The sequence below is a fragment of the Prinia subflava genome, chromosome 6 (genome assembly GCF_021018805.1).
Source record: "Prinia subflava isolate CZ2003 ecotype Zambia chromosome 6, Cam_Psub_1.2, whole genome shotgun sequence".
In the NCBI taxonomy this organism is placed as follows: Eukaryota; Metazoa; Chordata; class Aves; order Passeriformes; family Cisticolidae; genus Prinia; species Prinia subflava.
Window position 1 is genome coordinate 17,260,517 of NC_086252.1, and position 15,117 is coordinate 17,275,633.

A 15,117-nucleotide genomic window follows, 5' to 3' on the forward strand; every position below is an offset into this window, starting at 1 on the left:
TTTTCCCAAATACTTTTGGGACAATAAGAGAAAAGAGCGCATATATGCTGTAAGAAAACACACTCAAGAGCATTGAACCCCATGATCAGCAGGGGATCAGCAGCTCATCTGAAGCCTACACATCTCAGCTCCAACTAAAGCTCTCAAAACAGGACATGCTACACTTGCACATGGGTGAATTTTAATTCAAAGAATGAGGGGCTGCACTAACATTTCCCCAGTGAACTCTGTTCAAGAGGAAGCACCACATCGCCAAGATGCTCTACAGTGCCTCAGCCCCACCAATTCCTCGTCTGGGCTGTTCAGAATCTATTTATGAGTGCACAAAACTTGGTTTCAGCTTCTACACTCTGAATTACTGGGAAACTCTTCATCCTGTGCCAGTGCTGCCAGGATGTATGGGAGAAACAAACATTTTTATCCACCTTCCCTAAGCAGCTTCATGATGATGAAAGAGATGTAATGAAAAAAATGGTTTACAGTTATGCCTTTAATCCTCTTACTTAAAAAATAAGACTCTTGACTGTGAAAATGAGAAGACAAAATACTTTGCATGTTAAATTGTGGAATATGCTAAACAACGATTTAGCCACTTCAGTGGTCTAGTGTGAACAGCCAGTTTCAGCAGTAGGGTAGGCAGTGAGATCTGCCCTGTAGTCTACCTCTAGTTCAGCTTGCTGGCAAGCTGTGGCACTCTTGAATACCAGCCATAGACAAAAGGCAGAGACCTCTAGATACAGGCATCAAGATGTTCCCTCCTGAATGAGAAATGAAGTCATCAACAAGTTAAAAGTTTCTTAGGAAAACACTCAACTTGAAATTAGGCTGTTCCCATCTCTCAGCAATACCAAAGAATTCTGCTGGGACAAAAGTATTTTTGGAAGGCAATGCAAACAGAAATATTTTTCTGTTATAAAAGTAGCCTATGCCTAATAGGAATCAAGATAATAGTAAATCAAGATAATTTCTGCCCCAAATCTCCTCTAAACTAAAATTTACTGTATTCTCAGTTTGCCACCAATTTATTCTTTGATCCCTTCTGTTCCTGTAAATGCAGTATTCAGTTTACTAACAATCTCTTCCATACAGTTCACTGTGTGCTGTTGCATAGGCAAGGCTAGGACCTGGCCTCAGAACATTTGACCTTCTTAGACACAGCAATTTCACAGAAATGTTATAAAGTTCTTATGGATCATATAAAAATAAAGATCACTCCTTCTCTAAAATCACCTCATGGATCACTTTCCTTTTTGTTACATTTTTCTTAAACACTTTTATATAAAACTTACATAAAAAAGGAGGAAAGCTAAAACATCTGTATTTACCAGTTTGGTTCACATGGCATTAAAGGCCTGCTACAAGAGCCAAGAGGCAAGATATCCTCTATTAAAAATAAGCAAACAAAAATACTTGGCATTAATCTGAATCACTGATTGCAGTATTACAGCTGGAGAGATTAACTTACACATTATTTTCACATAGTTTCCTTTAGCCTCTCCCTAGGTACAGATTTGATTAAAATATAATGAGGATTCTCAAAACTGCTTTTTCACAAGAGTAAACACTGAAAAGAAATTCAGTCTTACATCCAGGCAACATCTATATCCAACAATATTACTTACAAGTCTCTGAACATCATGAAGCAAACAATAACCAGCAGCAAAAGTTACCCTTTTTGGTTTCCAAAGACTGGTGATATGGTAGGGACCTGCTGCTCAATATCAAAGAATCACAGAATATTCTGAGTTGGAAGGGACCACAATGTCCTAAATGTAGTAACCAAAGGAAAAACAAATGGAAAGCTATTCCCAGACTGCAGAAGGAAGGAAGATTATAAGCCACTTGATGTTAAAATGCATGAAAAAATAAGCAGTTCATACTCTTTTAACATAAATCTGTATTTTCACGTAGCAATACATTGTTTAAAAAGAAAATGCCAGGAACTGATGTGTTTCTAGTGTTCAGGAAATAAGGGGAGGGGTACATTTTCACTAATACAGTGAAGCTGTAGCCACTTTGGAACCAAAGCAGTTAAATGTCTATATTTCATACATTAAGAGTGATCAATAAAGGAAGCACAAGAAAGTTGTGAATTAGCTTCCTTAAGACCCACCAGTTCAACCCACCTACACTGAGTACACACCAATTTCATGTAATTGTCTGATCCTGTAAACTAAAAAGGGCCAAGAAAAAATGAAAGCATCAGCAACTCCCTGGCTCTGCTGACAAAGGACCAAAACGTGTTTCATAGTGCCTTGCCAAATGAAAACCAACTCTCACACTAGCTAAACACTATGCACTGAATCATGTATCAACTAATGAGATCATTTGCTTAAATCTGTCCCTGGCCTCCTTTGTAGAGATATTACAACTCAGATCAAACATGACTGTTCAGTAATTATTGATTGAGCAGATAGTCAGTGTAAAGACTCAGTCTCAGCAGCAATTCTCAAACTTGAGTTTCCTGTAGCTGTACCACTGTGACAGTCAGCATGCAACATTACTGCAGCAGCCATTTAATATGACATAATCTGCCTCTTCACCCTCCAAGAAAGTGTATTAATTGCATGTATTTAAGCATTAGCCCAATTCTTTTACCATCTTTGAGCTGACTTTCAAGAGTGTACACATCTGTGGTTCAATCCTCTAGGGTGCTTAGCACTCTTGCTGCTAGGGCAGGCCACAGGAGGGAGATCCTGTCAGGAGACAAGGCCAAAAAAATCTCAACAAAATCAAATCCATAAATAAAAGTTGTTCCTGAATCAACATCTGGATTTCTTCAGAAAAATCAGAGAGCGTGCCAGCTAAATGAACTCAAAAGATTTATTTATAAAGTCCTGACAAGCTGGAGTTATTTTACTTTTTTCTGATATTCAGCATAGATGCTCCATCTCAAAGAAGCTCTGTAATTCTTAAAATTAGCTTTTTATAGACCTCTAAATCAAACTCTTCCCTTTGTGCTACTTATCCTTTGCTCCTCTTTGGCCCTGATCCAAGAAGTCAAACTTCAAGCACAGGCTGCTGTGAAGAGCAGAACAGTGGAGGTATGATACTTATTAATGCCTTATTGGACTGCGATATTTCTTAGCCATGATATCTACATTTGCAGAGATGTACATTTTTAAATCAGTCCTTTGAAATCTCTTCTAGATTGGGACCCCTCTTTTCTGTGGTTGTCTGAACTCTTGCTCCCCTAAAGATGTTTGGCAGGCTGTCTGACCACCACTTCTGTAGAGTGCCCCAAGGAGTTCCCGGCTCTCTCATCCACCGCACGCCTGCTCTGGTCCACAGCAGAGATCCTACACCTCTGTCCCACCAGACAGGACCTCAGCATCCCATCCCTGCTCCAAGAGCTGCTTCCCACACACAATTCCAGCTCACCCAGACCTAGCCCCTGTGGCCTTTCATTAAGGCTCCCTCTCATTGTCTCATTCCCTATCCTACCCACAGCCCTAAGCACAGCAGCACCAGTCTTGCAAAGGTGCAATATGAGCTGAGATCTCTAGGCAGGAGAGCTCTGCAGGGTAGAGATGCAGCAGCTAGCACTGGTGCAGCCACCCAAGTCTTGCTGCTAGCAAGGAGGAAGATGCTGCTTCAGGGCTCCAAGCCTCCAAGTCAGCCCAAACCAGACTGTCTGCCACAGCACCTCTCATGCTCTCCCTCATGTCTGGGAAACACTGCAGACTCCCAGCTTCAAAACCTGCTTAAAATCATTTATCCTGTTCTCTTAATCAAACACTCACAATCTCTCTCATTTCTTTTCCAAGGCTTTCAGTAAGAACACTCCAATGCATGCAAAGTTTCTCCAACATGGCAATCAAATGCAAAAAGAAACACACATGCAGTCGAGCTCTGAAAGTTCTTAGTAGGAATGCAAACATTACATTGGTTTCATTGTCATTATACCACAGGTAGAAGGCAGAACTGTTAAAAATTCCCACCTCTCAGCACTTTTACTTTCTAATTCACTATGTACAAAACAATTTTTTAGTTGAGCTCCCATCCTCCCCAATGAGATTTTTCCTGCATTCTTTGCAGCATCATTGGAGTCTTTTTCCTTTGATGTTTCCAATACTTCCTGAGCATTTCATGGGTTTCATTGCTACAAATAACTTCTTCCAGTTTGTATTAAAACATCCACATTCATGTGATATCTATGTCATATCCTTAATAACTAGAGACCAGAATTTAAGGGTACTAATAATAAAAATTTGAGAGCATGGTGTGTACTTTCTCTCTGTCCTCACCATGGCTTGCATGCAGCTGTAGTTTCTCACTAACTTTCAAGAGACAGCTGAAAATGCCCAGCAGCGTACAACATGTGATGCTGGTTCAACTAGAGCAAAGAACAGCAACCAAGCTCTTTCATTTAATTCTTGTTTCGAAAAGAAGTGACTCACCTGGTCCAAACCTAGAGGAACAGACCAGGTTAACGCCTGAAGACAGTCAGAGAACAGAGCATCCAAGGACCAGAGAGGAAAAAAGAGTGAGAGAGAAGAAAAATCTGATTCCTCTCCAAAGTTGTTCTCATGATTTGTTATTTTTTTCTTTGACCTCTTGAGCTGAGGCTCCAAAACAGCACTCTCATCCAAACCAATTGTCATGGTTTCATCAGCCAACGGAAGTTTACTTGAAATTCAAAATGGATAATATCAAAATAGGTGCTACATTTGGTTTACTAATTTTGTTACCGTTATTTCTAGAGCAATCTCATTTCTGGAATGAGAAAAGAAGATATCACTTTAGCAAAAAACATGGAACAATAAAATGCTGATTAGAGAAAGACTGCTTAGTTTTAATGGAGACAGAAACAATTACAGAAGCATGTTCTATTATAAACTGTAATTATGCTGCTGCTTAAAAACAAGGAGTAACAATATTTCAAAATGAAATATGTACTATACTACAATAATTGTGAAAGTAATGTTTTCCCTGACCTAAAAAAATAGATTGGATAAACAATCCACTCAAAGGATTGGTCCAAATCAAGTCATGAAACATGTCTGAGCATAAACTGGCAGGAGCAACATAAGAAACTTGCTTATTGAAACTGAACAGGAGCTAAAAGGCATTCCTCTCAGCCTGATTACCAAATGAAAAGCACACATGTAAAAAACATTGTAAGATAAAATGTAGCCTGACAAATTTAGTATTTTCAAATAAACTCAATTTTTTCATTACAAGAACCTCTGCAGCAGACTTAAACAATCTCTCCTGCCAACAATCTATTTTAAGCAAGAAGAACTATTTTTTTTCACCTAACATGAGGAAGTGCTAACATTTACCTGTGCATTTAGATGCACAAAATGCACGCTCAGTTTAAATATTGTATTTTTAAGCGTGAGAACAATTTAGGTGGTCAGGTTCTGCTCCCTGTGAATTTTTTCTCAGCCAGATTGAAGCTTGTCTCAATACATAAAACATGCATGTCAAAAATTTATTTGTACTCTGGCATGCCACACTGGAGGCAGACTCACTATGAACATAAAACACCTCAAGGCAGAAGGGCACCTGCTTTTCACACTGCATTCATTTCCCTTAGCATTAAAATCAGTCTAAGACCCCTGGACATAACAGCAGTAAACAGAAGTAGTTTTCCAGAGATCAAAGGACAAACAACAATTATTATTTTTTCTCTTTTGATCACTGACCTAAAACTAATGTATTTTGGGGAAAAAAAGAGAAAGCATATTGAGTAATTTAGTGATCAATTAAATGTATTTTCAACAATCGTTTAGAGATTATTTGAGCAGTCAGCTTCTCAAAACTACTAGAGTTAGAAAGATTAATGTTGTAGGCCACTTGAAAGCTGGCACTCTAATTCTTCTTACAGTATAAACATTCATTGCCTATCCTGTTAATATGTGATTGATGCTGAGCTACTCTAAATAAATTCTCTACCATATTATTCAATTAATATTTTCCACTGTTTAGAAATGGATGATTTAAACGGTGATGCTTCTTTTTCATGAATGCTTGCAACTCATGAAGCTACGGAAATATTTATTATTCCTTGAGACATAATATCAACCTCTCTATATTTCTGAATGAGCAAATGGCTGAATGCCACTAATGCAAGCATTGCACTCCATGCAGCTGAGTCAGTCATTTGTATTTACTCATTAAAGCATCAGAGCAGCAGGCTGTGCCCAGCATGGTCAGGTGAATGCTCAGAGAGGATGCTGAATTACTGCAGCACTGCAAGGAGGCTGGGAACTGATGGGCACAGAACCACTGAGGTTGGAAGGCACTTCTGGGATGCCCACAGTAAGCCACAGCAGGCTGCCCATCTCCACTCTCCTCCAGGGATGGAGACCCCACAACTGGAGTGAGCAACCTGCTCCAATGTCAAATTATCCGCACACTGAAAAAAGCTTTTCTTACATTCAGATGGAGTTTTCTGTGTTTCAGTTTGTGCTGAGACGGTGAAAGTGAATGCACAAGGCACAGGCAAAGTGACTATAGGTAGTACTTTAAAAAAAATATTCAAATACGTACACAAAAAGTTGGTGTGTAAAAGAAAATTATGATCCCCTTCTCTACTAAAACCCTCTCCTCAGTTTTTAAGACATTTCTAGAAAACAAATTAGGCTGAGCTGATTGTCTTAAATACGTGTATGTAAGGACCTATGCATTATAGCTGTTATATGTTAAGAGCAGCAGCAGCTCATTGGAACTGCTATGACAGAGGGACATCTTCATGAACAGGACCTCCAATGAAAAGCCAATGAATTTTCACTTTAGGAACATGGAAAAAACTCTCTATCATTCACAACCATAGACATGGGATAAGATGCTATCAAACAAGTGTCATTGTTAAGCAGTATTTTTTCCTTGCAGAGACACCACTTTTCTTCCTCACAAATATTCCTAGATTTGAGGGCTATTTCTATCTTCTTAGTACCAAAATTTAATACTCCTTATGTCTGTGTTAACATCTCAGGAAATCCAGATGTGTGGCAGGTATTGGCCAAGATCTTCGTTAACCTTCTTTTAATTTAAACATCTTTCATATGAACAAATTGAGTAATTTTGGTATTACTTACTTTCAATCTGGACCTGGTGCTTAATACAGACAAGCTACAAAGGTCATGACCTGCTGGCAAAGGTATTTTTTATTTTTAAGGCAGATAACTGCTTTGGAAACCGTGAAACAACAGTTTTTTGAATAAGAGAGCAGTGAGATGCCTACATACAATATAATCTTGAGTCTGTATTTGTAATTCCTGAAAAAATAAACATTAGCAAGCTGTCGCTCTAGAATATTCATAAAGGTTACAGAGCAGACAGGAGAATCAAGAGCTACTTGTGTATGTCATTATCCTTGTATTTCACACTATAAATAAAATACACTAAAGAGATCATACAGGCAAGAGAATAGCAGCATATTCTCCACATCCCAAGGATCCGGGACTCTGGCTTTCAGAACATAAGCATGGCTTGTGCTAACATCTGTGTATCAGCAGCTGCCAACTCAAGAGGCCAGCACAACTTTCAAGCTTGTCTATGGGCACCTCTACAGACCCAGCCTGCAGACCCACCACCTTCACATGACCTACAAGTCAGGGTATATTCATAATAAGAGAATCCAACTCAGATTCTTATGTTGAGGCCTCTACCAAGTGGCAGAACACCCAGCTCCTAAGATAAAACTCCAGCATCCTCCTCAACAAGTCAGTATTAACCAACGCGCTGTTCCCTTGCATTATTTTTTTCTGGGAGTTTGTCTAGCAGCAAAATATCAAGAACAGGGAATAAGAGGAAAGGAGAAACTGACCAAGGCACTTAAGCATGCAGCACACTATAACTGTGTTTTGAACTTCCTAGCCAGGCCTTATCTAAGGTTCATGTTTTGGTGTTTTCCTTAAGAGCATATTATTATCGTCTTTTGCTAAATAACTCCACAGTGGCGCACACTTGTGTTTCATCTCAAGGTCACGTCCGGCGGAGGCGGCGCGGCTGCAGCGGCTCCCAGGCTCGGACAGGTAGCGAAGGTCCCGGCAGCGCCCGGCCTCCGCGGGGCCTCGGGCACGCACCGAGCTCCGCCACGCAGCGGGCCGCAACGCCAGAATTATCAACATGACGCGGGTTTTTGGACCACTGAAGAAAATTAAGTCGTTTCAAACAAGAAGTTACTAAATGAAAGTAACGATCCGCCCCGGCACAGCCGGGGTTAGGGAGCCCATAGAGGAGGGGACCTGGTGGCCGCGCACGGCTGTGCTCCTGAGGAGCTGTGCCCGGAGTGACCTGGCCCCGTCCTCCGGGGCCGGGCTCCGCACGGCACCGCGGGCCCCTCAGTCTCCCACAGCCCCCTCGCCGCGGCCCCGTCCCGAGGGGTCACCCGGCACTGAGGCCGCGGGAGCCGGGCGCCGCCACCGCCCTCACCCCGCGCCTCGGAGCGCGGTGCCCGACACGGCCCCGGCGTCCCGCCCGCCCCCGCCCCTCACCGGCCAGCTGAGTGACGAAGGCCTCGGCCACCAGCGACATGTCGCGGAGGGCGAGCGGGCCGAGGGCACGCACAGGAACTGGGCGCCGCGCCGCCGGCGGGGCCGCGACTGCATCCGGGGCCGGGGCGGGGCCCGCGGCTCCCCCGCCCGCGGGGCGCAGCGCCGGGGCTGCCGGGCGCGGGCCGGGCGGCGCTGCTGCCGGGGGATTCGCGAGCAGCCCGGCCCGGGAGCGGCCGGCAGTCCGCTGTGGTATCGCAGCCTCGGGGCAGGCCCCCGGGAACTCCGGCAGGCACTGCCCGCTCAGCCGCTGCGCCCTTAGCTTGGACACAGAGACAAGGGAGCGGAACTCCGAAATGTTTCCCGAAGCGGCTCGGGGACAATAGGTTACAGCCAAAGGGTACAGCTGCCTTTTCTTCGTTCCAAGATGGGATTCTTAATTCCAGAAGACAGACGCTGCTTTTTTTTGGAATGTACATCTTGCCTTTAAGCAACCACAAATTTCTTTCTTAATTCTATAATATAAAGACTTTAGTGTTGGAAAATGCTGTAAAATTACATACGTACCAGTATGTTGATTGCAGAGAAGATAAAGGATATGTAAATTACTTGTTCTATTATCTTGTAGTCCCTCTTGATCCTTATTTCTTTAGCCACACTTTAATAAGAATTAGAATATCTCATTTTATCGAGTATGACTCACCGTACTGTGATGAACAGATAGCACAACATTTCGGTCTTCTAAAATCTTAAATATTTTATTTACAGAAGACATGGGATATAAACATGTATTAATGTTTGTAAAGTATGTGAAACTCCTCTGGTGACACTATTGAATCATTTTTCACATGAATATATTGAATATATTCTTCACATGATAGTGGAAGCATGCTATTAGAGCAGCAGCAAAAGCAGAAGAGCCAGTAGATACATGAGAACAATGGACCGAGGACTTAACACAGTGAGGTGGAAGACAAGGGATTATTTTTAAATGCTGATGAAAGCTTCATTTCTAATTACAGCTCTAATTCAACAGTAAGTTGAATAACATTGAAATTACAGAAACTCTGAGCAGTCCTGAGAAGCTGAGCAGCTTTGTATTAAGAGATTGCAAGAGTCTAAATTAAGCTGGTTTGTGCTATTCAAGTCCTTTCATCAGCAGCAGTACTTAGAAGACTAAAAACACAAGCCATGGGGCAAAAGGCTGAGCTTGAACTGAAGATAAGTGAGGCCAAATCCATATATTAGCAGCCAATTAAATAATAATGTTTCTTTGTAGATCTCAGTTTGATACAAAGAAGTCATCTACAGGAATGGAGGTGGGTGATGCAAACTAAATGAGGGAACAAAAACCAGGGAGTAATCTAGCAAGTATGAACAAATAAATATCAATAGAAATCTGCTGCTAAATCCAAACAATTAGCCAAAACAGGAGGAAAACTGAGTAGTGCTCAGGCCCTGCCTCCAGCAAGTGGCAGAACACAGACACTCAGACTTCTGTCTCTGGGACAGAGATTGGGGCAGTAGATTTGTTTCTGCATTCCCCGTCCTCCTCCCTGCTCCCACTGAAAGGACTATTTTATCAGAGTACCTTGTAGGAAATCCCCCAGGGAGATCTGCAGGGACAATAGATGGGAGCAATGAAACTGTCTGCATCCCCACCTTCAACTTTGCTCAATACACCCCTCTCCTCCAACTTTTCAAGGAAATGCATCATTCTCATGAGCCTGGCTTGCTGCGCGATCTGCATGTGAATTATTTCTTCAGATGGCATCACCATTAACAAACTTTCTGGTCATTCTTGCTCCATGCCATGGAAAGCTCTCTAGCTTCCATAGATTTTAAAGGCTTCACATCACATCTCAGGGTGCTGGCCCCTCTGATTTTAGTGCAGAGAAGGATGCGCTTTCAGATGGGTTTTCAAGGGAAACCAAAGGCAGAATTACAGTGTCCCTTGGGCTTTGCATTTCAGAAGGTCATCCCTTAATGAGGGGTGCTTACACAAGCACACCAAAAAGCTGGAGTTCAGTTTTCTCATAGCCCATCTCTCCACTGGGCTGCCCTTACCCTGTAAGGTATTAATTGCTAAGGTTAAACTGTCCACAAGTGGAACAGGACTAGCACATATATACATACATTACATTTTAAATAGAGTGGAACTTCAATAGGATTAATATTCTGCCCAGGAAAAAGCAACTGTTCTTAATATTATTTAGACAGCTTGTAACATCTCTTCTGCTCTGTTAATATTTTGCAAGATGTATGGCGAACAATACTGCATGCCTTTATCTGCAGTATGAGTCCTTTGCAGATACAATTGTTAGGAATATTTTACAGAAGGAATTGTGAGATGCCAACAAAAGACTTTTGGTCTTGTGCATTTTTTCAAGCTGTTTGCTTTGTGACACTATTTTTGGCCATTCAAGTTACAGTCTAGCTAGCCATATGGATGACAGTAGATAAGATTAAACAAATCACCAGAAAATGAAGGCGTTTAAATTAGTTTCTCCCAAACTGCTAGATGTCACGTGCAGTTCATTATGGGCTAAGTCCAGTTTAAGGTAGATACAAGAGTATTGTATCAGCCCAACAGTGATAGCAAATATTCCTTTTCAGAGAACCATAGAGGTGGTAGAGGACACTGCAGAGTTGATCTGTGTTGCAGTATAACCTTTCTTCATCCCAAGACAACAAGCTTGGGCCACATGCTGCTCAACAGACCTCATGAGAGCCCTTTCTCAGTGCACAGTGGGGATGTCTGCCCAAAACACTGCTCTACATTTCCACAGAGCAGGTCTCTAACAAGCCAGGCCTTTCCAAGACACAGGAGGAGTGCTGACAGTCATAGATTCAATTAGCAATGGTTCTGTCAAAGAGAACTGTGCAGAAATTTTGTGTATGGGTGAAGTGCCTGAAGACTGCTTGTGTGGTACAGCTGGAGTTTTGAGAAAAGGCCAAGCAGTAGAGAGACATGGGGGAAAAAACAGCACTGAAATGCCTTCTCCTTGCCTGGCCCACAGCCAGGCTGTCCCTCTGGTGTAACTTAGGGATCCTGGGGGCTGCTCAGCATTATGCTGCCTGTCAGTGTCTTTAAAGAGCTGTTATGGCTGCTGGAAATCTCTACAATGAAGGAGGACTTGAGTAAGTCCTTCCCTGCCAGCACATCCAGTGCCAGGCAGCAGCAGGGGGGTGTTTTTAGCATGACTTCATGCCAGAGTTTCCCTGTACACTAAACAGTCTGGCAAAGTACACGGACCACCAGAAACAGATGAATGTGGACTAACATGATCAAATGGATCTAACAGGGCATTTGGTATACTTTTGAAACAAATGTTTGCCTATCAGCCATTTTGTGCAATCCACTGTTCAGTATAAGGCATGCTGCCAAAACTACTCAAGCATGAGCCAAGTTGCAAATTTTTCAGTTACACGCACAGTTCTGTGAGTTTACTAAGGAGATACCATTTTATATGGAACCTAATTCAAAATTGAGGCCAAACTCACCTCTTTAGCTCCAGTGCACTTCCTTGGGAAGTTGGCATGTATGTTTTATGGTAGTGTCCCTGATGGAGTAAGAAATAAAGTTGTGTTTATGAAAGTTCAGATGTGCCTTACAATAGATTTTCATACTAATAAAATGAAATGCATGCTGCTGACAGTATTCTCTTATTTTCATAATCAGGTAGGCTCAAAAGGGTCTAATTGTTGTGTAAACAAGATAAAGTATGATTTCTAGGAACATATGTCTATAAAAATGCAATAGTCAGAGTATTAACATTAATCACTTCACACTTAAGGAAGATACTGCATACTTAACTGACAAATGAAATAATGCATTTTCCAGCAACCTACATGAAGATAGAATGGGTTTATTAGAGTTTTAAAGAGATACAACAATAGCATTTCTGAAAGCAAACAGGGAATCACAAACTGTATGACAGCCGTTAGATTAATCATTTTCTTCTCCTTTTCTCACCTCCTTTTCTGCATACTTTTATTCAGCAGGGTGAGATTTTCAGGGGTTCCATGCCTACTTTAGCACATCTGTCATCCCTGCAGCTGCACTGAGCGGACATCAAAGCAGCTGTGCAGAAACCCAAACTTCACTATTTTATTCACTGGAGGTGTTACCACGCCCCAGGCTCTTGCATATCCCTGTCATTCCCAGCAGCTGCTGAGTGAGCTTGCTCTGTGCTCTGAAATAGCTAAGCTCTTAAAGTCAGACCTGTATCCTCCAGGCTTTACCTGGCACTTTCCCAGAAGAGCTCTGCAGGTGGGCAGGGCACGGCCTCTACAGCACATCCCAACGCTCTCAGCCCAGGGCATCAGGCACCTCCACGGGGACAGGGACATCAGCCCATAGGTCAGAGTCCAAATAAGCAGGAGCCATGGGTGGTCAAAGAGGGCAATGACCTGGCCTGAGCTTTGAACAGAGCCACCAGGCCACTGGCGAGGAGGGTGCCCCAGCTGGGGCCCAGGACCATGGCAGTGTCTCAGCTGCCCATGGAGCTTACTTCTCCATGCAAGTGGTGGATTTAGAGAACACGTTTCACACAGCTTATGCTGTATGGGACCAGGATCTGGCTTTTAAACAAGGTCTCAGATCAGAGGGACCTACAAGCAGGAGCTTTCAGCAGGGACACAAGCTTTGTTCTGGTTTCCCTGCCTGTGCTACTGCACAGTCCATGCTCCCTTCCTCTGCTCTTCCTACCAAACTGTGCCTTTGGCTTCCTTGGATCCAGCCTGGGTTAACAGGTTGCTTCCATACTTGTCTATGTTTTTTAAATCCCTAGTTGACCAGACACCAACAAGTCTGGTTTTTAAAGCATGGATCTGGACTGCATTGTCAAAATGGCACAAATGTCACAGCAGCAATCATGATTCCAGCCTGCGGTAGCAACATCTGTAAAGGTTCATCCTGACATTTGTGTAGCTCATACTGTAGCAGAATCCAGATTCATCTTGTTAATGAAAATAAGAATAATGATTCCCAGTTTGACTGTAGGCACTGGTTAGGCAAGTCTTCTCAAACTCTACAGATGTTATCTGGAAAATTAAGGAGCTGCAATTTAATTCAATTTCTGGACAAGCATGGTAAATACTGAGGAGGTTTATTAATTCATCAAAGCTCCTTGTGAGAGGGTCTAAATTCTTTTCTGGAGGCCAGCACAGGAAGAAAGCACTTTCTCCTTCCTGTAGAAATGATCAAAACTGCCTATCCTGCATGGAGGGAAGAGGCAGCTGTAATGCATTATTTACCCACAACACACTGTAAGAGGGATGTGTGAATTATTGTAGAGCTGGGCAGGAAATGGTTGCCTTGTCCCAAAAGACTGTTACAATTAAGAATGTGTTGCTATTCCTCACTAGGATAAAACCAAAACCCTTTACAAGATCTAAGAAAGGGAGAAGGAGCAAGACCCACCTACAAACCCCTCTCATCAGTCATATATGTAGAACTCTTAGAACACCTGAGAAGAAAGTTTGGTAGAGAATTCATCGGATCCAAGCCATCCCATTCCACATCCCTGGGGAATGCTTTAGGGAGACCAACATGCAGGAGCAGGGACCTGAGCCTTGTTGATCTTGCATGAATGCTGGCTCTGCTGAGCCAGGATGGGGCTTAGGTCCTGGCTTCTCAGGCTGTTCATTTCGCTTCAGCAAAAGAGTTGTGACTGCTTCTGCCTGATTACTTAGTCCTCATAGAAGCAACCCATTGTTTATACTGACTTCCATTTTTACAGCTAAATGCTGCAGAGCTGAGTGATCTTTTATATAATTTTTACCTCTAGATGGTAAATCTCTTTTAAAAAGCTCACATGGAAGTGACTTTATTTTCTGAATCATTTCCCCCATGTATCTCATAAATAAGAAGTTTTCTCTGGTGGGGTTGTTTTTTTTTCCAACACCTCCAGTTTAGACACATAGCCTGATCATCAGAGTGCCATTCTATGTTTTTAAGGGAGGCTGAGAAGGGATTCAGTAGATACAACATAGCAGAAACTTCACAAGTTGAATCTATTCCATCTAAAATCATTGCCTTGTTCTATAAAAGGAACAAAAAAAGCTTTACCATATCTTCATTACAGCTGTAGAAGTTCATACTTGACATAGTTTCTCCCCAGGGTACAACTGTGGTAAGGAAAAAAATTATGCTGACTGAAATAACTTGAATGTATAGACATTAAAAACACATGGTCTTTTTGGTTGTAGGTATGAGATGGTAAGGCTGGGTACCTCCTGAGATTTGTGAGATGTGGCAGATCAGATGGATCCTTTTCCTGGCAGCAGCAGAAGGATGTGAGAAAAACACCAGGTGTTTTCTTTGGTCCTCATAGAGACAGAGCAAGCAGAAATAAAAAGCTGTGCAGCAGTGATTTCAGAACATTTTGCAAATAAGATGCACTTTTAATATTTTTGAACACTGGGACATGGAAAAGGAATGCCTGGTTGAGAAATATTTTGAGCCACATGAGCCATATTTAGTTTACATAAGTGTGCAAAGAGCGCAGGCTAGCTAAATTTCCACTTAATCCAGCTAAATTCCAGCCTAGTCCAGCTAACAGCCATGTGTATGCATGATGTTCCAAATCCCTTTCTTCCTCTCAGTTCCCTGGAGGCTGGCAAAAGTTACAAGAGTAATGTTGCTAGGATCTGAAAGTCTTCTTAGTCA

The 15,117-nt window shown here is 42.3% G+C and overlaps 1 protein-coding gene across 1 annotated transcript in view; it reads right to left on the reverse strand.

Annotated features, from left to right (window-relative positions):
* MTX2 (metaxin 2) overlaps positions 1–8,850 on the reverse strand; it is a 31,983-nt gene extending 23,133 nt beyond the window's left edge. Inside the window, exon 1 of the mRNA XM_063400450.1 lies at positions 8,448–8,850. Coding sequence (XP_063256520.1) covers positions 8,448–8,487 — 40 coding nt within the window. The 5' untranslated portion in view covers positions 8,488–8,850. The remainder of the gene's footprint in view (positions 1–8,447) is intronic.
* Between the last annotated feature and the right edge of the window lie 6,267 nt (positions 8,851–15,117).